Source organism: Camelus ferus, chromosome 32 (genome assembly GCF_009834535.1).
Source record: "Camelus ferus isolate YT-003-E chromosome 32, BCGSAC_Cfer_1.0, whole genome shotgun sequence".
Lineage (NCBI taxonomy): Eukaryota > Metazoa > Chordata > Mammalia > Artiodactyla > Camelidae > Camelus > Camelus ferus.
The window spans coordinates 1325107-1349927 of NC_045727.1; the positions used below are offsets into that span (position 1 = coordinate 1325107).

General features: G+C 44.6%; 1 protein-coding gene across 1 annotated transcript in view; it reads right to left on the reverse strand.

Moving 5' to 3' along the window:
- DNAH10 (dynein axonemal heavy chain 10) overlaps positions 1-24821 on the reverse strand; it is a 120609-nt gene that overhangs the window by 71304 nt on the left and 24484 nt on the right. The window contains exons 12-27 of the mRNA XM_032471301.1: positions 24391-24561; positions 22689-22865; positions 21763-21888; positions 20523-20695; positions 19940-20091; positions 19227-19391; positions 18430-18637; positions 16238-16394; positions 13049-13525; positions 12777-12935; positions 11007-11123; positions 10765-10867; positions 10116-10294; positions 6789-7000; positions 3563-3716; positions 2154-2387 (exon numbers count right to left, since the gene is read on the reverse strand). Coding sequence (XP_032327192.1) covers positions 2154-2387; positions 3563-3716; positions 6789-7000; positions 10116-10294; positions 10765-10867; positions 11007-11123; positions 12777-12935; positions 13049-13525; positions 16238-16394; positions 18430-18637; positions 19227-19391; positions 19940-20091; positions 20523-20695; positions 21763-21888; positions 22689-22865; positions 24391-24561 — 2964 coding nt within the window. The remainder of the gene's footprint in view (positions 1-2153; positions 2388-3562; positions 3717-6788; positions 7001-10115; positions 10295-10764; positions 10868-11006; positions 11124-12776; positions 12936-13048; positions 13526-16237; positions 16395-18429; positions 18638-19226; positions 19392-19939; positions 20092-20522; positions 20696-21762; positions 21889-22688; positions 22866-24390; positions 24562-24821) is intronic.

The following is a 24821-nucleotide window of genomic DNA, read 5'->3' on the forward strand; positions in this document are numbered from 1 at the left end:
AAACCCAAGCAAAAACAGATCCAAATACCATGTGACCCACAATTCCACTCCTAGGCATAGACCCAAAAGAACTGAAAACAGGGACCCAAAAATCAGTTGTGCACAGGTGCTCAGAGCAGCACTGCTCACAGTCACCAAAAGGTGGAAACAACCCGACTGTCCATCAACAGGTGACTGGATGCACAAAACGGGTGGTCCATCCACATGATAGAACATGATTCAGCCCTAAAAAGGAGGGAAGCCCTGATACAGGCTACAACATGGATGAACCTTGAAAACAAGATGCTGAGTGAAAGATGCCAGACACAAAAGGCCACACGTTGGGAATGTAATTTGGTGCAGCCACTATGGAAAACAGTATGGAAACCCCTTAAAAAACTAAATAGAGTTACCATGTGGATCCAGCGATCCCTCTCCTGAGCATATATCCAGAGAAAACTCCAATTCGAAAAGATACATGCACCTTGATGTTCACTGCAGCACTATTTACAAAAGCCAAGACATGGAAGTAATCTAAATATCCATCAACAGAGGAATGGAAAAAGAAAACGTAGTGTATATATACAATGGAAAGTTACTCAGCTATAAAAAAAAAAAAAAGAATGAAATAATGCCAACTGCGGCAACATGGATGGACCCAGAGATTTTCATACTAAGCGAAGTCAGCCAAAGACAAATATCATGCTATCACTTATACGTGGAATCTTAAAAAATGACACAAATGAACTTATTTACAAAACAGGAACAGACTCACAGACATAGAAAACAAACTTATGATGATCAAAGGGGAAAGGGGGGGAGGGATAAATTGGGAGTTTGGGAATCAGCAGATACAAACTACTATACACAGAATAGATAAATAAGAAGGTCCTGCTGGATACCACAGGGAACTATATTCAATAGGTTGTAATAACCTAACACGAAAAAGAATATGAAAAAGAATATATAAATGTATAACTGAATCACTGTGCTGTACACAAGAAACTAATACAACATTGTAAACCAACTATACGTCAATAAAAATGCCACATATGACATGATCCCATTTATATGAACTATCCAAAAGAGGAAAACTCAGAGACAGAAAATAGACTAGTGGTTGCCAGAGGCTGGAGGGAGGGGAAGTAGGAAGTAACTGGCTTTTAACGGGTACGGGAATTTCTTTTGAGATGCTGAAAAGGTTGTGGAACTAGATAGAGGTGGTGGTTGCACAACACTGTGAGTGTGCTAAATGCCACTGAACTGTGCACTTTTAAACAGGTAATTTCATGTTATGCAAATTTCACATCAATTTTTTTAAATGGTTGTTAACAAAGAAAACAAGCAGTACTATATCCTAGCTAATGGCTTCCACTAATAAAAAAATAAGAAACAAAGAACAAACTTACAAAAGCACATGAAGGAGGACCATGCACGATGGAGGTGCAGGCCTGGACCACTCTCCTGGCCAGTGAACCAGGCCTGGCATCATCCCACCCAATGCTCAGGGTGTGGCCAGGAACAAGGCACTTGCCTGGGGTCTGGGGAGGGACACAAGACAGCCACACAAAACTGGTGGAATGAGCCAGGGTTGCTCACAGAGGTCTGGACACAAAGGAAGAAAGCCCCAAACTACCTAATGTAAGACATGCTGCCCAACATGACAGCCAGGTTGGAGAAACTGCAAAAACACGTATCACAGTGAAGCAAGCACAGGCGAAAAAAAAAAAAATTATGTTAAGATGAACTTTAAAAAAACCAAAATCACACAGAGAAAAACTCACTGCCATGACAGTCACACAAAAAAGGGTGGGGAGTGGAATTCTGGCCTCAGAAAATAAAAAGTAGAGTGAAATCATAAAAAGGCCTTAAATATGTTTAGATTCTTCCATGAGATACAGGAGGTGAGAGTATTCTTGCAACAAGAACAGAACAGTATTAAACAAGAATATGGACATATGAAAAAGCACTGATTAGAAATCTTGGAAGTTAAACATGAATTCATTGAAATAAAAACTCAGATTGGCTCCTCTAATCATGCACCCATCCTCCCCACCAAATAAATCAAAGACAGAAAAAGTATGAAAGACTTTCTGAGCACAAAATATTCTCAGAGGAAGGTTCTTTCCCGCTGAGAACCAGTTCTTCTCCATCTTTTGTGTGTTTTTCCTCACCTCAATGACCTCCCCTATTAGAGAAAGTGTTTTTTCCCATTTGTGAACAGTCTGCAGAAAAGGCCCCACAAATCTGCTTCCTGAGATGCTCTGCAGGTTGACAGTGTTGTCATCCAGGCACTGGATAATGTCGTCAACAGACCCCAAGATGTAGCCTCGCTCCTGGGTGCCTTTGTAATACTTGACTACGGTAAATTTCATATTTTCCCACGTGTCCAGGATTTCCTTCACAGCCTGATCGGGAACATGAAAAGAATGGTTCGGGCACGCGAACTGAAAAAACAGAACACCAACCCAACAACCCAACAAACGTCCTGAGTTTGCCACGGATCAGCTCCTCAACCCGGAGTCCTGGGTCAGTGTTCCGAATAAGCAGATTCTGTCCTGGTAAAACGAGTCATCATTTGCCAAGCACTGCTATATGCCAGGCAAGGACCTGCCGGCCATGATCTCCCTTAGTCCTCAAAGCACCCCAGTGAGGGAGGGGTTATCATTACCCACAACTTACAGAGGCGGGAAGGGGGGGTCAAAGAGGGGCTCAGCTTGCCAAGTGCACTCAGCTACTGAGCGCCAGAACCAGGGTCTAAATTCTGTGATCTGCCTCCAATGTGCATATTCATGAGATCCTAGCCCTGTGTTTACTGTTAAGCAAGAAAATCAAATTTTACAAGTTAATATGCCTGTTTTGATTACATTTTCAAAAAACACCCTGTCACTATTTATGTGTATGTGTATATAAATGTATGTGTGTATATACGTGTCTATGTGTGCATATCTGTATGTGTATATGTGTATATGTGTGCATGTGCATATATGTGTGTGTGTGATATGTATGTGGGTACATTATGTGTGTGCATGTATGTGTATATGTGTGGGCGTGTAGGTGGGCATAATATTCATGAATGGGTGTGTCTGTGTGTGTGTATTTTATACGTTTGTGTGTATGTATATATGTGTGGATATATGTGTATGTGCGTACAGATGTGTATATGCATTTTAAAGTGTTAAAGGACATACACTAAAATGTTAATAACTTATCTTCCAGGGGTGGAATTACGAGCGATTTGTTTATTTTCTCACTTCTCAACCACGAACACCCCTTATTTCTTTAACAACTAAGTCAAAAGTGAAACTATAATTAAGAACAACCAAAACATTTAACTGAGGCAGAAATTCTATTTCTAGAACAACCAATTCTTTATTGCTCAACCATCACAGGTACCGGAGCAAACAGGCTTTCTCTTTGAATAAAAAAAGAAAATTCTCGGGGTGGGGGGCTCAGGGGTAGAGCGCGGGTTTGGTGTGCACAAGGTCCTGGGTTCAGTCCTAAGTGCCTCTGTTAAGGGGGAACAAAATTCTCTCTCTCTCTTTTTTTTTTTACCCTGGTTCATAACTAAAAACAGCCCTACCTTCTCGATGGCTATCTCCTTGATGGCCGATGTGACGATCTCGTTGAGAACATCCGTGTGTTTGTGCAGCTCCATAGCAAACATGTTTTCCAAGGTGAACGTCTCGGTCATTTCAAAAACCACGCCTGTTTTCTCCATGAGCTCCTTCCAATGCCTGAAGGTGCGTCCACATTAAAATCTTTATGTCTACAGAGTTTGGTGATGGATTTAACAATTCTCCCTACCACCCCCAGGACAAATCCCATTATAAACACTCCTCATAACGGGATACTAAAATACGAGGAAATATATTTCCAAAGTTTTCCAAAATCCCATTGGCTGGAGCATTAAGCCCAGGAAATATCCAGCAAGATATTTTCTTAGATGGCTGGTCCCTGCTACCATCTGAGAAGATACACAGCTCTTCATTCTTCAGTCACTGCTTCTGTCACAGTCTCCACTGGCTCGCTCAGCCTGCTTGGGACCCTCGTGTAAATTATGAGTGCCGGTGTGTCAGATAAATATTTAGCAAGCGCTAACTCTGTGCAGGCAGTGAGCTGGCTGCTGGGGGTTCAGGGTGACTCAAAGGCAAGGCCCCTGATTCCTGCCCTCGGGAACACTACCAAATACTTGAGGAGACAGTCAGTGACTGATAAAGCAAACCTATAAATTAAATAACCGCAAATTGTCCCGAGTCCTATGAAAAAAAACCACAGAGGGATAAAGTAAGAAGGGGGCTCCTTTAGGCAGGAGGATCAGGACAGACGCTGCATCAAGCAGCTCTGCTCTCGGCCCAGTCTGGCCTCCCCTGAAGACTCACGATAAGGAATGAATATCATAAGGCAGCTAAACGTGGCGCCGGACCAGCAGAAGGCCAGGTACCCAGCAGACAAGCAGTCAGCACAAAAGCACTGGGTTTTGTTGGGCACACACAGAAATGGCCAGAAAGGAGAATCTACTATTTTCTTCTCTCTCTAGTCCCAAGTCTAGCCCAAGAGCCGAGATGAAGTACAGGAATCATGACCCCCGCGAGGGGTTCAGGGCCCACAGGTGACACAGCGTCCAGGGACAGAGTCGCCAGGGAGACAGACTCCTCTGCAGCCCCCGCCCACTCCTCTGGATGACACCAGCGAGAGTGTCAGCCCGGCGCCGCGGGGCCTTTAACGCCTCCATCCCGCCATTCCCCTGCCTCCCAGCACAGGCCCCTCCCTGGCTCCGGCAACAGTTTTAAGCTAAAAAAAAGTTTTTATAATGATTTTCCATGTATAGCAAGAGCTTTTGGGTTTCCATTTATGCTGTTGGTTTAAGTTTCTTTTTATAGTACATTCACTCAAGAAAGAAAGAAAGGAGCCAACAGGAAAATATATATAAAGTAATGACAGCATAGGTGATGCTAGGGGACAGCACAGAAATGGTGAGAAATGACCCAAGTTTGGGATCCTAAAACAGGGACTTCTACCATCAACAGCTGGGCAAATAAAGAAGATGCAGTGTGCGCACACTGCACACACACACGCACACACACATACACACACACACAAATGGAGTACTACTCAGCCATAAAAAGAATGAAATCTTGCCATTCGCAGCAATACGGATGGACTTGGAGGGTGTTTTGCTCAGTGAAATAAGTCAGACAGAGAAAGACAAATATTGTTAAAATATCACTTATATGTGGAATCTAAAAAATACAACAAACTAGTGAATATAACAGAAAAGAAGCAGACTCACAGACATAGAGGACAAACTAGTGGTTACAGGGTGGGGAGCACTGTAGAGGAGGAGGAGTGGGAGGTATGAACTACTGGGTGTAATTTTTTATAGGTTACAAGGATGTATTGTACAATATGGAGAAGACAGCTGATATTTCATAATAACTATGAGTGAAAAATAACCTTTAGAAATTATATTTTAAAAATTTGGTGGGGGGTGTAATTTGTTTTATTTAGCTATTTATTTGTTTTTAGAGGAAGCGCTGGGGATTGAACCCAGGACCTCGTGCATGCTAAGCACATGTTCTACCACTTGAGCTATATACCCTCCCCCTATATAAAAAAATTTTCAAGAGAAAAATAAATATTTAAAAAATAAAAATAAAGATGACTAAGGGGGACTAAAAAATAAAGTGAATAAAAAATAAATACAACAGGGACCTTTAGCTGGAAGATGCTTCCTTCTAGCCAGCTGACCTTCGAGCTAGCTGAAGAATGGAGGGGTTAAGCTGGGTGTCCCAGGTACCTGGTCCCACAGAGACAAGATGGGCTCAGAACCCAGGTCACCGGGGCCCCAGGGCTGCCGGCACTTTGTTGAAAGATTACAGGTGTAGAAAGGTGCCAAGGATAAAACCAGCACCTGAGAGAGGCTTTCTCGCTGATGTCATCAGAATTGGAAGGGAACTGAAATGGGGGTGGCTTTCTCACTAAGTGGAATGAAGCCGTGATGCCACCAAATGGATCTGCCCTCCCTTTGGGAATTGTGATGGAGGAACAGGGAAACAAGTCAGGGAGACTGTAACTCCCAAGGCCCCTTCCGATCCCTGTCCGTGTGGCAAAGGATCACAGGCAAACGGGAGGCGAATGTCCTCCACGCCACCTCCCAGGACTGGCTATTCCATTAAAAATGAGCGAGACCTGCTCCGTCCAGTACGGCAGCTGCAGGTCCCGTGTGGCTACCGGGCATCTGAAATGTGGCGAGTCCAATCTGAAATGTGCCGTAAGTGTAAAACACACGCCAGATTGCAACGGTTTGGGGTTTTGAGGGGTTTGAGTGTGTGTGTGACGTACTTTTTTAAGAAGAATGTAAAGTACCTTGTGAATAATGTTTTATATTGATTAATATTGAAATGATAATGTTTCGTAGATAATGGGCTGATTGAAATACACTGTCACCATGAATTCCACCTGTTTTCTTTTCCTTTTCCAATGCAGCCGCTAGAAATTTTTAAACTATATAGGTGGGTCGCATATTTCTACTGGATGGCGCAGATCTAGACCCCTTGTTGTTTTGTTTTGTTTTTTTAACCTTCAAATAAAGCAACTGCAAATGCCGCTACACCTGGCAGGTTTGTTTTTTTTTTTTTAAATAGAAGAACCCTCGTGGCTGGTAATCTCATGGAAACTTTACATAGAAGCAATATTACAGAAACATTCCCCGCGTATTCCCAGCCCTGCGTTGCTACTGAAACCTTTCATTTCATCGTCAGAGCTAAGCAAGGACGTATGTGAAAGTAAAGGCCCCTCCCACAAACCTGTCTCTCAGAGCCTCGTGCTTCAGGTCAAGAAGTAAAGGAATCGAGTCTTTGAAGGCCTTCATTTTGGCTTCCAAATGGTAGGCCACTGATAAGTTTCGGACCTGCCGGGGCAGCTTTCTGAGCGCCTTGAGAAAACCTTCAATTCCTTCCTGGAGAAACTGAACATTCAGGTTGATCCAGAGAGTCTGAGACCACTCCTCCTTTGCAACCTGGAAATGGGTGAGAAAAAACCCCTTCAGCAAGGTGCCCGTGGAAACTTGGAGGTGGCTTGACCAGGAGAGCAAGTCCTTAACCCCTGGTCACACTCACTTCTCTCCAAACACCATCACCCATCTCCTCACAACCACCTCCGATTCACAAAGGATCGACTCCAAGGCTCTGAAACACAAGCAAAAGCATTCCAACTTTTTTAAGCCCTCGCAAATACAGTGCTGTCTCTGAGGATGTGTGGGATCCAAAAACATGTCTTCCTTTCCTTCAGGGAAAAGGGAGACGTAAGAAACCAGAAACAGAAGTTTTCATTTATTTTTTATACATTTTCTAATTTCTTATACAATTTCTAAAGGTTACGTTCCATTCACAGTTACAACAAAATATTGGCTATGTTCCCCACGCTGTACAACACAACCTTGAGTTTACCTTATAGCCGGTAATACCCAGCAGTCTGGACCTCTCCCCCCTCCGTGCCCCTCCCCCCTGCCCTCTCCCCGCTGGTCACCACTGGTTCATTCTCTATATCTGCGAGTCTGCTTTTTTGTTATATTCACTAGTTTGTTGAATTTTCTGAGATTCCATATATAAATTTTGATAGCATATAATATTTGTCTTTCTCTGTCTGAATTACTTCACTTAATATGATAATTTCTAGGTCCATCCATGTTACTGCAAGTGTCATTATTTCATTCTTTTTTATGGCTGAGTAGTATTCGTGTGTGTGTGTGTGTGTGTACCACAACTTGTGATCCCAGCCTTTCCCACCTTCTCAAGCTCAGACATCACTCAAGCAAGTCTCCCCTCTCTCTCCTACCACCAGAATCTCGTCCTTACTGGGCCATTCCTATCAGTATCCAAACCCATGTTGTAATTCCTCCCATCTTAAAAAAAGAATCATCCTGACCCTGTGTCCCCTGCACCTACCATTCCCCATTTCTCTGCTTCCCTTTATAACATCAGAGAAGTCGTCTATACTTGGTGTCTCTAATTTCTCTCTCCCCGTTCTGTTTTCCTGGAACTTTACGGAGGATTAACTGGTATACAACAAACCGTCCACAGTTCGAGCACGCAGTTTGGTAAGTTTTGGCACATGTGCACGCCTGTGAAACCCCACCGCAATCGACGTGTCGCCGCCACCCTCGATGGTCTCCTCCTCCTCTCTGTCATCGCCCTCTCCCACCCCTCTCCTTCCATCAGCTGACCACTATAAACTCGTCTGCGTGTTCTGGGATTTTATGTAAGTGGAATAATACAGCAAGCACACTTTCGTATCTCAGCACAAAGAGTTGCTTTTTTCTGGTTGCGGGGCGGGTGGACCAAGAGTTGGTCCTCTTCGTTGCCGAGCCCGCAGTGTCATTTACCCACTCACTTGTTGACGGGCATCTGGGTTGTTTGCAGTCTTGGGTGATCACAAATGAAGTTGCTATGAATATTCAGGTGGAAGTCTTTGCAGGGAGCTACGCTTTCTTTTCTCTTGGGTAATGCCTAGAACCCACTCCAATCAGGCTTCCACGGCCATCAGAACGTTCTTTCCAAGGTGGTGGATGGCCTCCGTGATGTGAAATCTCCGGTCCCTCCTCGCTCCTCTGCTTACTCCGTCTCTCAGCAGCATTTAATGCACCTGACAGTCCCAACCCCTCAAAACGCCTTCCTTACGTGGCGTCCGAGACATCGTCCCTTTGTCCTCCTGCTGCCTGGGCCTCTGCTCATTCTCCCTTCCTTTTGGGGTCTTCCTCTCACGGTATTTGATGTTGGAGCACCCCCAGGCTCAGTCCTCGTTCTTCTGCTCTGTGCTCCCCAGTCCCGGGGTAACAGGCCCAATCGTGTCCCCCGTAATTCACGTCCTCCCAGAACCTCAGGATGTGACCACATCTGGAGATAAGGTCTTTGCAGGTGGAATTAGTTAAGATGAGATCAGGCTCATGAGCTGGATGGGCCCTAAACCCCACGACTGCACCAGGGAAAAAAACCTGCTCCTGATTCAGAGCCTTGCTCAAACGCCACCTCCCTGGGCCACCTCCTGCCTGCTCTGGGCTCTGTCCACCTTATTTCTATCACATATCAGAGCAGTATGGTGATTTGTCCGTGTGCCAGCATGATGGTTAGATTTACATGTCGACTGGGCAACGGGCTGCCCAGATGCCTGGTTCAGCGTTACCCTGGGTGTGTCTGCGAGGATGTTCTGGATGAGATCTCCACTTGCATCCGTAGCCTGAGTAAAGCAGGGGGCCCTCACCGCTGTGCGGGGCCCCGCCCAACCCGCTGAAGGCCTGGAGAGAACAAAGCTGAGTAAGAGAGGATTCACTCTCTGCCAGACCGCTGCGGGGCTGGGACACGGGGCTTCGCCTGCCTCCTAGCTCAGACTTGCACTGGAACAGCACTGTCCCTTCTCCCGGGTCTCCAGCTTGCCTGCTGCCCTGCTTGGGACTTCTCAGCCTCCCAGACTGCACGAGCCGATTCCTTCTTGTAAATCTCCCCGGTTCCTATTGGTTCCGTTGCTCTGGAGAAAACACACTAACACAGTCCGTCTCTCCTAAGGGTTTCAGGGACCGAATGGAAGATGCGTGTCCTCTCTGCACCTTGCTTTCCAACCAGCACAACGCTGGGCTCTAAAGAACTAACTGAACAGGTGGAGGAATGAATGAATGAGTGAGTGAGTGAATGAATGAATGAATTTGCACGGGGCACCCAAGTGACATAATATTTGCCACTTTTCATTTCAACTTCCAACTAAACCGTTCCCCTCCCACCTTAACCAAGCCCGGACCTCCAAACAGAGAGTCTTCTTTTTCGCTATTGTGGTAAAATACACAAAACATAGCATTTATCACTTTCACCATTTAAAAATGCACAATTTAGTGGCGTCCAGTACATTCACAACGAACATGAGGCAAAACCATCATCCCTGTCGAGTTCCCGAACTTCCTCAACACCCCAAAGGAAACCCCGGACCCATTAACTAGCACTCACGCCCCATTACCTCGTCCCAAGAGCCAAACTTTCTAGGAAATCCGCCCCCAGGCTCTCTGCCATTGTGGCCCCAAAGGCCGCCGGGCTTAATCAGCTCTTGCCCGCCCCTCAGTGAGACCCAGCCTGCGGGGGGACACTGACCTTGAGTCCTCCATAGAGCTCGTAAATCGTCTTCAGGCCGCTCATTTCCTTCTGCACTTTAAGCAGCTCTGGGTGCGTTGTAATTGGAAGGTCGAAAAGCTTCTCCGCATTAGCCAGCTCCTGACGGTTCTTCTCGTGTTTCATCACCTCTTTTTCAAACGTGGCTAAGAGTTCCACACCTGGTAAGCACGTAAACGCGTAGACAAATGAATGCGTGCCATTTTAAGGGATACGAAATCCTGAACAATGTGCGAAAACTATCGTATCATCCACAGAAGCCAAGCCAGCTGGGAAGACGAGTGCAGAATTAACAGATTTGTGTCTCGCTGTCATTCTAACTACAACCAGTTCCACCTGTGAGCTCCTCCCGCTAGAAAATTCTGTCTCTTGCGTGTTCTTCCTCTAAGTGGTCTCAACCTGGGCTGCGTGTTAGAATCCCCATGGGGGCTTTTTAAAACTCTTCATGTCCAGGACGGTGGAGTCAGAGCATTTGGATCTGGCCACCAGGTAGCCGTGGTTTCTGGAGATCCCCACGGTGAACAGAGGGTACAGGCAAGGTTAAGGACCACAGCTCCACTCTTTCTTCCCATAAAATTCTTAAGCAGAACATATTCAGATACCTCAGTAAGATCCACAGGTATCGTCTTACCTGTATCAAGGTCTTCACCAACCGAACCAGGGCCTTGACGATAAAAACGTTTTGCGAAATCCTCTATCTGTTGCCTGTAGTTTAATATTTCGCCACGAGTGATCTGAGAAAAGCAGAGTTGCGTTCATTTAGCCCAGTGAAACCGACACATTGTAACTGACTGAACTTTAATTAAAAAAAAAATTTAGCCCAGTGGATGTCTTTCAATACCCTTACTCAGAAAGTGAGACATTTAAAGGTACCTCCGTGAAAGTTCTCTTTATGCCCCCCAGCGCGTGCTCCACATTCACCGAATCATTAAACAGATTCAACCACATGCTCTCAATCTTGTCAACCAGTTCTTTCTCGGCATCAGGAGGCTAATAAAAAAAAAAAAAAAAAAAAACAAAACAAATAATAAAGGATCAACAATTTGGAACTGAAATTTCTGGTCAAAGCTACTGCCCCGGGGACTTCTTGCTTCTGGTAACCAAATGCTAGGCCATTTGAACCCACAGAGGGAAATACAAAAAAAAAAGCTGGTTGAATTATACAAATTAGATTTTCATAATTAAAATAAAATCAGGAGAAAATAAGTTTTAAAAATAGATAACATAGAGAAAGAAATGACCTAGAGAGACAAGCCGTTCATAAAGTAAAGCCCAGCTTCAAATCAACTTAACCTCTGATGAAAATAAAGTTATCTTGACTTGCTAACACACCCAGCTGTGCTGTCAGAAGCAAAAGCAAATTTCCTCTGATGAAATGTAACATCATCTGAAGCCTCCGATTCTCTCTACAATTTGTCCTACACGATGTCCAGAACTCAATCAGAAATAACAGGAAGATAAGGATACAAATTACTTGAAGGAAACCAAGAGATATAGACAAGATAAGCAGACAGTAACGGAGTTCTAAGACACAGAAGTTTAAATAATTTTACTGAACAGAATAAAGAAAACCAAAGACGAAAATGAAATTTTTGACTTTATTTTAATTATAAAAATATAAATTTTGCATACTGTGCATTTTTCTCTTTCTTTTCTTTTTTTTTTTCATCTTTGGAGGATGCTAGGAAACCAGTTTATTATTCTGAAAACATGTAAATACAGGCAAGAATCCAAGATTGAACCTGCCCTTGTTCTATAAACTGTATCACAGGGTAAACACATAGTTTTTAAGGAAAGGAACAGTTTCTCTTCTTTTTTGTTTTTTTTTTTTTTCCTTGCTGTATGACTGACCTACGATACTATATTAGTTCCAAGTGCACAACATCGTGATTTGCTATTTCTATACATTACAAAATGATCGCCACGGCTGTGCCCTTCTCTGAAGAGACGATCTCTAGCGTTCAGCCAAGGCTCCTGCTCAGTGAAGGTGTGGGAGCCCTCAAGCAATGTAAGTGCTGAAATGCACATTTTATGCAATACACATTAACGGCTTGTAACAGCTGCGTGTTTCTCCCTTCTAGCCTGTTTTTCCGGTTGATTCTTTTTGTGAGTTATGTGATGCACAGCACACAAAATTTTGCATACACTTTCAGGGAGATCCCAGATCCCCTCAAACTCATCCTCGGACTTCTAGAGGTCCTTAAAACCCACATTTAACAGCCCTAAGTAAAGGTAATTGAAGTATTATCTGCCACCAGTTTCTTTTATGTCTTATTCCTCTCCCCGATCCATTTCTCCCTTTATCATTTTGCAATAGCCTTCTATTTATTAAAGAAAATTAGCATCAAAAAAAGAAAGGAAGAAAGAAAAGAGGGAAAATCAAACCAAAATGAGGTGCAGATACAGACTGGTCTACAAAAAAAAATTTTTAAATAAAAAAAAAAATACTATTTGAGCCATGCAAGATCAAGCAATAACCCCTAAGTTTTTAGTATTTTAAATAACCATGGGGTTGCTTTACTTTCACATTTTATTACTTAAAATCATAAACAAATCCATGGCAGTCCATTTCAGAAGGATTTCTGAAAAGGGTCTTAGAATTCAACCCAACTGTAAAATGCTCAAGAAAAAGAGCTGGCTTACAAAGAAGTTGTACATCATCATGGTGCGGTACCGCTCCTGCACATCCCGGTACCTTAGCTCCATGACTAAGGATTTACTTCTAATTTCTGCGATGGTTGCAAGGACAAACTTGAGATCTTCAAGGGTACTGGGGCTCTTCTTCAGGTTTTTGGCCAAGAACTGTAAAAAGAAAAGTTCTGCTAAATAAACCCAGGGGGGAACAAAACCCAGCACCGAATGAAGCCCCTGACGATCATGGAAAGGGGTTTTAATGAAGCCCAGTGGCCCACTACCTCCATCTCTTCATGCAGGTTATGCAGCTCCTCTTTGGCCGACTCGTTGAGGAGTCTCCCCAGGGAAAACACCCAGGACCTGGCGCTTTCCTGGACTGTGTGCGCCAGGGGGCCCAGCTGGAGCCGGACGCAGTGCTCATCCTTGATCAGAGGGTGGCGCATCACTTCAGAGGCGATCCTGGTATAGAACTGCAGCTTCTCATCATAAGCCACGCAGGGAGGTTTCTTGGCGGCAAATCTCTCCATCACGATGGCTTTGTCCAATTTCCAGAGCGGTCGATACCGCTTCCATTTTTGCAGGTACTTCATAAGGTTGACCAGAATCCTGTGGACATTTTGGGGGATCATAACGGCTTGCTCAATTATCTGAGGGTCCTGCGAAATGTCACTGTAAAAGCTGATGATGACAAGTTCTTCTTCCTCGCCCTTCTGAGGGGGGCATTCTATGCAGCTGCCGTTCATCCAGCGCACAAAATTCTGGCAAAATAAGCATCGGGGGAAAGACAGTCCTTTAGTACTGATTTTTGCTTCCTATGTTTATATCATATTCAGTAATAAGTCTTGCTAGTAAGGGATATCACTTTATTATTAATAAATGGTGCTACATGGCAAAAAATTACCACTGTCCTTTGTTCCTCCCATTAAGAGACTTTTGCCTACTGATAAACTTGTCTATTGTGGGGACCTGTTTTCCTGCCCTGGGCTAGCTGTGACTTAACGAACAGATAGGTGAAGCGGCATTATGAAGGTCCAAGCCCAGGGCTCAAGCAGCCCAGTAGCTTCCACTCTCATGTTCTTGAAACCTTGCAACCACCAGATGAACGAGCCCGAGCCAGCCTACCAGATGAGGAAAAGCCATGCCCAGGAGAGCCAAGGCGCCCAGCCAATAGCCAGCCAATCGTCTGACATGTGATTGAGCACAGCTAAGTCTGGATGCGTAAAACAACATTAGTTTCCGTATTTGCAGATGAAAAAACATACAGTCAAGCAAAGTGACTCCCCAGGGTCCCAGAGCAAATCTGTTCATTGGACACCTCCCTGCCACACGGTCAAGAGCCTCTGATCTTTCAAGTGTGGTTCATCAGCAATCGATGGGCGGTTACACGTAACATCTCCGGGTGAACTGCCCTGCGGCCATCTGAAGAGTGGGAATAACACCAGATACTAATCCTGTAGCTCACTGTGGTACTAACACCAATGTCGATAACGTTTATTTAGAGCTACTGAGTGCCAGGCACCGTGTGATGCTCTCTACACGTTACCTCATTGAATCCTCCCAACAGCTCTAGAACACGGATCGTATTATCATGTCCACCTAACAGATGAGGTCATTAGATCCTGGTTAAAAACTTATGTTCCTTGTTTCCAGTCATGAAAGATGGATCCTGAAGCTCAAATAGTGTAATTAAGCATCTTAATAAGTCACTGAGACATAATTTTTTTCTTGCAGAAAGTTTGGTTAATGAGCTACATTTCCAGCATCTCCCAAGAAGATAGGTAAGTATGTTTTTCACTTCAAAGAAAGCATTTATGAAGATAAAATAACAGCCTTCACCAAAAAGCCTCAAACCCACCTACGAAGGGGTGGGGCGGGCAGTAACTTGGCATGAAATATTACGGTTAATATCCATAATGCTTCACAGAGAATCTTTCCTATATATTTACCCCTTGGAAATTATTTTGTCTTCCAGTTCAAAGGCTCAGTAATGTAACACCTACAAGTGAAGAGAGTTTATATGACAGAGACTTAATAAATAAGTTCTTTGCACAGATTATAAAATATGTGCAAACTGTTGATTAATTTCCAAGTACAGTGAAATGAAATTCCCTATTTGTAACATATACACTTAGTTTTATGCTAAAAAAAAATGCCTGAAACACATTTGACTTCCTGAACCAAGTAAAGAGAAAGACATTAGTGTCCTGAGGGGGTGTGACATCTCTTATCCACAAAGATGGCCCTGCTTTCCCAGTGTTGGTCAGACATAAACTTTGGGTTATTTGCCAACAGACATTCACTCGACGGGCATTGGCTGAGAGCCATATATGAGATGCTGCTCGAGGTGCTGGGGATTCAAAAGTGAGCAGACGCTCCAAGTCTGCAGCCTGCATTCTAGTGGCATGAGATGGTCAAAGGATAAATGAGCCAGTAAACATATAAGAAAAGGTCAGGTAGTGCAACGGACCAGGAGCAAGAGGGAGCAGGGTTAGATGGTAGAGAAGGACCAGAAGGACCATAAAGGCCTGGAGGCGGAAGGTTCCAGGCAGGGGGAAGAGTTGGTGTCACCACTCCGGGGAGGAGCTGCTGTTACCTGCTGGAGGGGCGTTAGGCTGGAGCACAGCAGGGCGGGTAGAGGCCGGAACCGATCAGAAAGGGAGGCAGGTGCCAGATTGTGGAGGGGGCCTCCCAGCCCAGAGGAGGAGTTCGGATTGTGTTCTAAGTGCCGTGTGAGGTCCCCAGGGGCTTTTACACAAGGGATGAGACGAAATGATTCAAATTTTTCACGGATAATCCTGAACACCTGTGGTGGGGAACGGCTTGGAGAAACATCACTGCAACGTCCAGGTGAGGGATGAGGAACTCGGGATGGTCTGGTAACGTGGAAAAGGAGAGAAGAGCACAGACCGGAGGCGTGCTTGGGAAGCGAGTCAACCAGACTTACCGATGGGCTGGATGCGGGTGGACGGGAGGAAAGAGGAATCGGGGATGGCTCCCAGGTTTTAGGCGCAAGCACCTCGGTTGAAGCTGGTGCCGTTGCCTGAAGCAGGGAAACTGGAGCAGGACCAGGTTGCAAGGCAGGAAACCAAGAAATCCCATCTTGGACACACCAAGTCTAAGGTCCAAGGGGAGACAGCCAGAAGGCAACTGACTAGAAAAGCGTGCAGTGTAGGAGAGGGGTCTGCGCTGGAGACGGAAATGGGGCGATCGTCTCCAGAGGGGTGGTATTAACAGCCCTGGGACTGGTCATGAGTATGCAGGAAACAGAAGAGAGGAGAAAGGGGAGACAGCATCGAGCCTTGGGACCCTCCAAATTTTCGAGATTCACAGAAGAGGAGCCAGGAAGAGACTAAAACCATCTGGACGAAGGACAGAGTGGGGCCCATGCTCTTGACCTCCTGGGTGACTCGCCGTCCACGGCCGGCGGGCCCAGCCCTCCGGGACGAGGGCACACACATCTCAGCCCTTACCTTGGTGATCTCCACACAGTTTCGGACGCAGTGGACGCACATTTTGTCGATCTCATTTGCGTTGGGATGCAGAATGATCTCGGGCGCCGTCAAAATGGTTTCCGTTTGGAACAAAGGGACATTTCCGAGGATTAAAGAATTAAAAGACTGCAGATTCCTAGGAGGGGTTAATAAAACCAGACTCAGTCCTCACCAGAGTGAAACATATCGGACAATGGATGAAAATGGCTAGAATTGCGGATGTCACGTGTAAAAAGCCTACAACGCGGACTAGCACATCCTAGGGTTGTGATGGACAGTTTGGGGTGAGTTTCACCACAGATCCTTTTGTTTTGGCCAACATTTTACAAAGAGTTCACTTCTACTTTGGGGAAGTGATTACACATTAGTTGGAAGATACCGAAGCTGCTGGACTCTGGTGCAGGAAAAATGAACACGCACATCCCCGCTCTGTCCTTTCCAACATCAAGTCAGGGGTGACGCTCTGGGATGGAACACTTCGTTAGCCTGCAAGCAGGCCTCCCTGGTCCCCCATCCCCAACCCAATTCAGTACTCCCTGCACCAGAGAGAGTGTTTACAACATGTAACTCCTCTCTGTTCTCTCTCTCTCTCTCCCCCTCTCTCAATGGCTCCCATGGCTCTCAGAATAAAGTGCAAGCTCCTTCCAGGCTCCTTGTCTGGCCCCATCTGCCTCCTCAGCTTCCTCTCCTGCCCTCTCCCTCCACCCTCCTCGCTCCCTCCTTCTGTTCCTCCCACGGGGCCTCTGAGGCTTCACACCAGCCTTTGTCTGCCCCAGAAAGCGCCTCCCCTTCTAGCCTGCACCTTATCTCCAGAGCTCCCCTAAAATGTGGCCTCTCTGGGGCCTTTCTTGACCCCTCCAGTTACAACAGCCCTGCCATTCTCTCCCCGGAACATTATTCTGCTTTATTTCTTTAAGACAGAAAACATCTTGCTTATGTGTGTTTCCTTGAGTCTTGCCACTCTCTCTCTCCTACGAGGATGGAGAAACTCCAGAAAAACAGGCGTTTTGTCTGGTCCAGTGCCTGGCATATGGCAGGCTCTAATAAACCTCTAAATGAATGAACAAGTGGATGGATGAATGGATAAATTGATGGGTGGATGGATGGATGGATAATGGATGGAGGGATGGTTGGATAGATGGATGGATAATGGATGGATGGATGGATCCAGGGCAAACATAGCATATTAGAAAGGGAAACACTTGGGAGGAGCTCCTTTAAGAGTCTAAGTTAGATGAAACATTAAAAAAAATAAATAAATGAAATATGTAGAAAACAGATTTGTTTAAAGGATCAACTCAGCAAAGTTTGTAAAACTGCATCTGGGGAACAAGAAGACCAAGGATTTTATTTTTATGTATTATGTATTTATTAATGCAATTATTTCAAAGTGGATTCTAGCAGGTCACAAGAATAGTTTAACTGCAGTAAGAAACCCTAAAATCACTGTGGGATAAAATAAGAAAAGAAGAAAACACTAATCAGGAGCAGTTTGGCAGTGATACTGGCCCACGTTCACATCTTCTTCCTACTAGATGTGTGGCCTTAGTAGGCAAGTTACTTAACCTCCCGATAGTCTGTGTCTTCATCTATAAAATGAGGATGAGAACTATTAAAGAGCGTAATATGAGTCTGGTGCAGGGTAAGCTTTCATACAAGTAAACTTTAAAAATAGAGAATCAAGAATGAGACTGAAAATATAAATCATAAATGCCTATGTACTTGCTGCTTTAGGCTACAAACTTGGTTCTGAGTTTCCTAGTGGCCACAGAGAAAAGGGAAAGCGATGGAGTCAACAATTCATAGCGTCCATACCATTTCAAAGCAAAACAACAAAAAAATGAAAGAGAAAAAAGAAAAAGAGAAATACTTCCTCAGGAGGCTAAGATCAGAAAAGAAATCAGAGAAATTTCCTCCAGAATTCTTCAGAAAGAAGATGTGTGATGAAATGAACACTGCCCTTGACAATGGCAACAGTGATGGATTTCAAAGGCTGGTTTCTTAGGATGACCCTAAGCCGATGTGATGTGGCACCCTTTGGCCAGAAAGCAGACCTACTGTCCAGCTGACTTTTATTCTATACCTCATGGCCCCTCTTTAACCTATTCATGTGTGTAAAATATTTTAATCTACGCATGCTGTCTTTAAAACATACCACATGATGAACTTACTTCAGGATGAGCTTTGTCAAGACCTCATAAATTCTGTTTTCCCAGTACTCGTAGTAGGAGGCCAGCTTGGGGGCCTTGCCCGTGTTGGTGTGGACGATCAGCCCCTCGACTCTGGTCAGTAGAGGCCCGACAGCAAGATACCACCTGACCATGTGGTCCACATCTTTGGCCCTTTCTCGTTCAATGTACTCAAAGAATTCCTTCACGCCTGTAGTGAGAGACAAGTGTCACAGTCCTTCATTGGAAAAGACATTACTCAAAAAGCAACCCAAACAGTAGCTGTATATTTTGGGAATACAAAAGCAGCCTCTAACCTCGACCGAAAGCAGAAAACAAGTCAACACCACCCAGAGCACGATGCATCCCAAAGCAAACACTACGTGACAACATGGAAAAAAATGTCAAGTGGGCACGTTATGTCTTTGGGAGATCTGGCTGGGCTTGTGTTGCTTGCTGACAAGTCCCGAATTCCTCGCTGACTAGTCCAAGACCGCTGAAAACATCCTGCTTGAACAAGTAAATGTGAGCCCACAGAAGCACAGCTCACCTGACTGTTACAAAGCTATGGACAAAAATCCTACTGACTTTCGCAGACTCAGGAATCTGTAAATCCAAGCAACACGTAAAACACGACAAAAAATACGAATCACCCATGATCTCTTCAAATAAATGCCTGAGATTGTTAGGCATGGTTTTGCTCCATTCCAGGAATGTGTGTGTGTGTGTGTGTGCACAATCATGACCAAAAGGCTTTTTTCACTCCTTCCATAATCAAAGATACAAGAAGTGAGATCTACCTGGGAGTTCCTCCTCACTTTTAGGTGCTGGGTATTTAAAGAGATTTATGGACTCTATTAAGGTAAGTCTGGAAGAAATGTCATCTGCGTTCTTATGAATCTGGTGGACAAGAGACTCGAATTTCCCAATGGCCCGTTTGCACCGAGTGATGTAGTCAGCAATACCTTCAGAAAAAAAAAAAAAGAAAGAAAGATACTTGGCTTTCAACTCTTCCTTTCCATTCCCCTCCCACCAACATCTGCAATGCTAGTGCTGGCTTCCTTCCACAGCAAGGACCTGCTCATTGCATCCCCTTGGGTCTCTGAGGTGACAAAGATACACCTGGTCCCCAGGGACTGGAACAAGCAGCCCTGTGCTCAGAACCAACCAGGCGATATATTTCTTCTGTCAGATTCCAGCATAATCATATCTGAAGCACCATGGGGCGAAAAAGGAGGTCCCACCCTCTTGTCTTCTCACTGCCATGGCAACCTGAACCCTCTACTCTATGCCATCCCGTCTACCGTCTCCTTTGTCCTGCTGCTTGGAAAAGTAAACTAGAGCCTTGAGATGAATTGCAGGTTCGCACACAGTGTACTTGACTGATGACCAAAGCGTATTTGCTAACCATGGCTATGTACATACAAAAAATGATAATTCAATGAAAACAATTCAAAAGAATGATTTTTGCATCCTGAAGTCTAAAACGTAACAGATAGATGAATTATATTACCTAGCGAGTTCCAGTTTAACCTCTTATATCCAGACCTAAACACTCTCACTAATTCCTGGGAGTGGTCGTCAAGGAGAAGAGACTCTGCCTCATTTAACGTTCCCATGAGCCTGTGATAATGGTCCAACATACGCTGTATCCCATCCGTGTACCTGCACGTGATGGGAAAGTAATCGACATGAGAGAAGTACCATGGAGCTCATAAAAAGCCTGATGATCTTATGTAAAGTTTACAAAAGACCATGACCCAGCCTGAAAATGTAAAACAATGCCACTCTTCCTACTAACTTCCTTTTTTCTTTGGAAAATATTGGTTACTTTTTACTTTAAAAAATGTTATGTAGGCTACCATGTAATACATTTGTCATTGCTATTTTTAGATGAATGAATAAATACATATTTTAAACATTTCTTAGTTTTCGTTTCTAATGTGGCAAATACAAGGAGTTATAAAATCCCCCAAAATGAAAGCTTCGGCATGCGTAGGGGGGTGGTGGGGGGAGGGTCTCAATAATTTGAAAGTGTGTAAATAGACCCCAAGACCAAAAAGATTACCACTGATTTCAGAGAAAAATCTTTTTACCTAAGAAATTTGTCCTCCTGGAGGGCGACGTTCCTTGCTAATTCGGGGACAGGGAATCCCAGCTGTTCCAAGTACTTTGCTTCGTTGATAATCTCCCTGAGAACCGGTGAAAAGTTGATTACAAAAACAGCCCCCTTGTCAGAGTTCAGGGCATCCTCGGCACTGGAAGAAGTCTGGGGAAGAAACGGTATTTCGTAAGCTTGGGAGGGGCGTCCGAGAAGCAATCAGATCAACACAACTCAAGTTAAACGTGTATTTGAAAAAGACCAGTGGGGTGGGGGGTTGGGTTACAGCTCAGTGGTGGAACCCATGCCTAGCATGCACAAGGTCCTGGGTTCAATCCCCAGAACCTCCATCAGAAAGTAAACAAATCAACCTAATTACCTACCCCCAAAAAAAACAAACAAAAAAATAGTTTAAAAAATAACAACTTTAAAAATTTCTTTGAAAAAGGAAAAAAAAAGACCTACGGAGGGTCCCTGATGCCCTGACAGACTGGGGAGCTGGCCAGAACTAGCTAGCATCCGCATTTTGTCTGGTAAGCAGAATTTTTAAAGAACTTGATTTAATCACCCAAGTTTTTGAAGACGGGGCGAACTGCACATAAAAATCCAGAATTCTGGTTTCCCTCGAAAAGTTGGCAAAGCTGACAATAAATGGCAAGACAAGACTGGAAGCTGGGGAGCGGCTTTCCCTCTCCACAGGGCTGAGCCGTCCGGTTCCCCGTGGGCCCCACCGGGCCACTTCCCTCACTTTGGTACCTGCTTTGCCACTTCAGAGACGGAAGACCCAGAACCACCCGGCTCGGGTCCTGCCTCCCCCACAGCTGGTATGTATTTACTGAGCACTTGCTCCGTACCAGGAGGAAGCACGTGAAATGGCATTTCTCTGCAGGTTAAAAACGGCCCACGGTCGGCTGTTTCACATGTGCTTCACCTAATATTTTGCCTGTTTATGTCAACTGATCTGACTCAATTTACAAACACGGTCACTGAGGCCGAGAGTTAGCCACTCGCCCGAGGAGTCAGAAGGACGGCCTGATGCCAGCCCGTTTCTGGACCATGACACCCTCCATCTCTTCCCTCTCTGCCTCTCTCCTCTCCCTGGTCAACCTCTGCCCTTCTTGGTCTTTAATTGTGGAAACATCTCTCAAGTGTCAACACATCAAACCTCAAGGGAACAGCAGACACCATCGTCTTACGTGGCCGCCGTCGCCTGGGACAAGATCTGGGAGACGCACCTTAGTAAGCAGACTCTTCTTCATCAGAGTCGGCAGGACCTGCTCTGTGGTCTCTCTCCACTGCTCGTACTTTTTATTTTCGTAGTCTTTCATCGTCCGACCCACTTCCAAATATTTTTGTTTTACCTATCAAAGAATTCAGGCAACTGTCATTTTGTCCTTGGAAATAACATTTTATCCTCTCTCTTTAAAAAAAAAAACTATCTGTTAACACAGTTTGCAAAAGGAAAGAGGCTGACATGCACAAATGTTGGAGGGTTTGTCTGCCGCGGGTGTGGCTTGAAATTTAGGCTGATTATCATTTGGTGCAGCCCAGGAGCTGCGAACGAAGGAACTCAGAAAGAAAGATGATGCTTCGTGACATGTGAAAAACACAAGAAATTCCCATTTCAGCTTCCATAAAGGGAGCTGTCCTGGAACACAGCCACGCCTGTTCATTTACACGTTACCTGTGGCCACTTTCTTGCTACAATGGCAGAGTTAAGTAGTTGCAGTGGAGATCGTGTGACTCACAAATGCATAAAATATTTACTCTCTGGACCTTTAAAGGAAAGGTTTGTCCTCCCTTGTGATATAACAGCCAGAAATCCATGGGTGGGGAAGGGGCCGCGTTATCAGAAAGCTGGTGGCCACCCTCTGGAGAGGCTGAAGACCAAGGTCAGGGGGAAGACAGCACAGGTATGGAAATGCCAAAGAGAAAGGACACAAAAAGTAGTCTTGAATGACAGAGCCCTGAATCAGGGACCACAGGAAAGACCTAAGTGGCAGACGTGGATTTGAAATCGAGCTGCTTCTCTACGTAACCCACTCCATGTTGGCAGCCACCTGGACGTCAGGACCCTCCCGGGACACTGTCAGTGAGCCCTGCCCACCTAGAATCAAACCGCAAAATACAAAAGGGGACAGTTCCAGCGGAAGCAACCCACTTCTCTTCCTCGATCGCTGTCCAGTATCTCCTCTACTTCTTGAAATCTGAGGATGGTGTGCTTGATCCGGAAGAACAGGGACCGTTCCCAGTAGATTGCACCTGCTACCGGCGGGTGGTTCTTGTACAGCGGTGGGTTGTCAAGGTTCTGAACAAAGATCTTGTTAATGATGTCAATCTGCAAAGCAACCAAACGTGTTCCGTAAGCCACAAGCACCAGCATGAGAGGCAAGAAAGGCTGGACTTGAGATTTGTATCTTTAAAGAAATGGACATGGACTGTCAAGAGATATTCTCAGGGACAGAACAGTGCTTTTCTTACTGACTATTTACTACTTTTTCTTATACTCTGCAGTAATTATTTGTTTGGTTTTAACATATGCAATGATCCAAACTGCCTTATAATTATAGTACAATCATTTGACTGGCTTACTGAAAATTCAGAAATGTTCCAGACATGACTGATGGTCAGGCCTGCATTGTGTGTGTGTGTGTGTGTGTGTGTTGCGTGCGCGTACATGGGCCACTGAGATTTTACAATTATTTGTTATATAATATTTCTTAAATTGTGGTAAAATCTGCATGGCATAAAATCTACCATCTTAACCATTTTTCAGGTGTACATTTCAGTGGCATTAAGTACATTCACACTGTTGTGCAACCATCACCACCATCCAGCTCCAGAACTCTTTTTTCATCTTGTAAAGTTGAAACCCTATCCCTATCAGACACAATAACTCCCCATTTCTCCCCTCCCCCAGCCCCTAGGAACCACCATTCTACTTTTCTGTCTCCATGACTTTGACTGCTCTAAGCACCTCACATAAGTAGACGCACAGAGTATTCATCTTTTTATGACTGACTTATTTCAATTAACATAAAGCCCTCAAAGTTCATCCATGCTGTAGCACGTCAGAACTTCCTTCCTTCTTAAAGCTGAATAATATCCCATTTTATGGATAGACCACATTTTGTTTATCCATCTGTCTATCAGCGGACACTTGGGTTATTTCCAGCTTTAGACTGTTGTTAATGGTGCTGCTATGAACACTGATATTCAGATATCTCTTCGAGATTCTGTTTTCAATTCTTTTAGGTATATACCCAGACTGGAACTGCTGGATGATATTGCCTGGGCCTGCATTTTAAAATAAGCATTTCACACTCTCATGTGTGTTAGGTGTCAGGGGCAAAACAATGTCTCCCCAGTAATGGTCCTGATCCCCAGAACCTATGACTGGGTCATGTTATATGACAAAGAGGAACTAGGCAGCAGAGGAAGTGAAGGTCACCAATCAGCTGACCTTAAAGTAAGGAGATTATCCTGAATTATCTGGGTGGGTCCAAACTATAACAAAGGTCCTTACAACGGATGGGACACAGACACACGCGTAACACTTGCACAGGGTTAGCGATGACTCCTGTTACAGCTTTACCAGGGTTATCGCCACCACTAACACACGGGGCCCATCACAACGTGAGGCATGTCATACTGTACTTGATCAACTCTTACGGAACGTCTCCGCTAAACAAACAAAGCCACTTCGTTCTGGTTTTCTGTCTTGGTTACGTGACAGGCTTACTTGGGAAAAATTCCAGTTTCTCTGAATTTAGATGAGAAAGACAGATAGCGGTGTGACCCATTTGTTAACACATTGCCAAGTGTGTTTTCACCGCTACAGTGGCCATAGATTTTTCAGTTACCTCTTTACAATACTGTGCAAGGATATCGTTAAATTTCATCATCATTTGTCGGTTAATAGCCTCCCGTGAACGAATATGCTTGAACTTTAAAAGCATGTCAAATGCTGCTTCAGCAGATCGAAGCGTCTTAAAAGATTCATCGATAAAATTTTTTGCTTCTTTCTCAATAACCTGCACCAAAAAAAGGGCAAGAACAAAAAGCTCTTAGGACCCTGTAATTTTCCTGCAAGAAATGAAATAGTAAGAAATAAGCAAAAAAATAAAATCAGTGCCTTAAGAAGGGTCTCCCCTGTGCTTTAGTGGAAGCTAGTGTCCAGTTAAAAAGGGCCGGCCACACTGGTTTTCTGCTCTTTCCTCCACCAGTTCAAAATGATAGGAAAGGAATTGTTTTTAAGTATTAACTCATGTAGACAAGGAAATGGGAGAGGAAA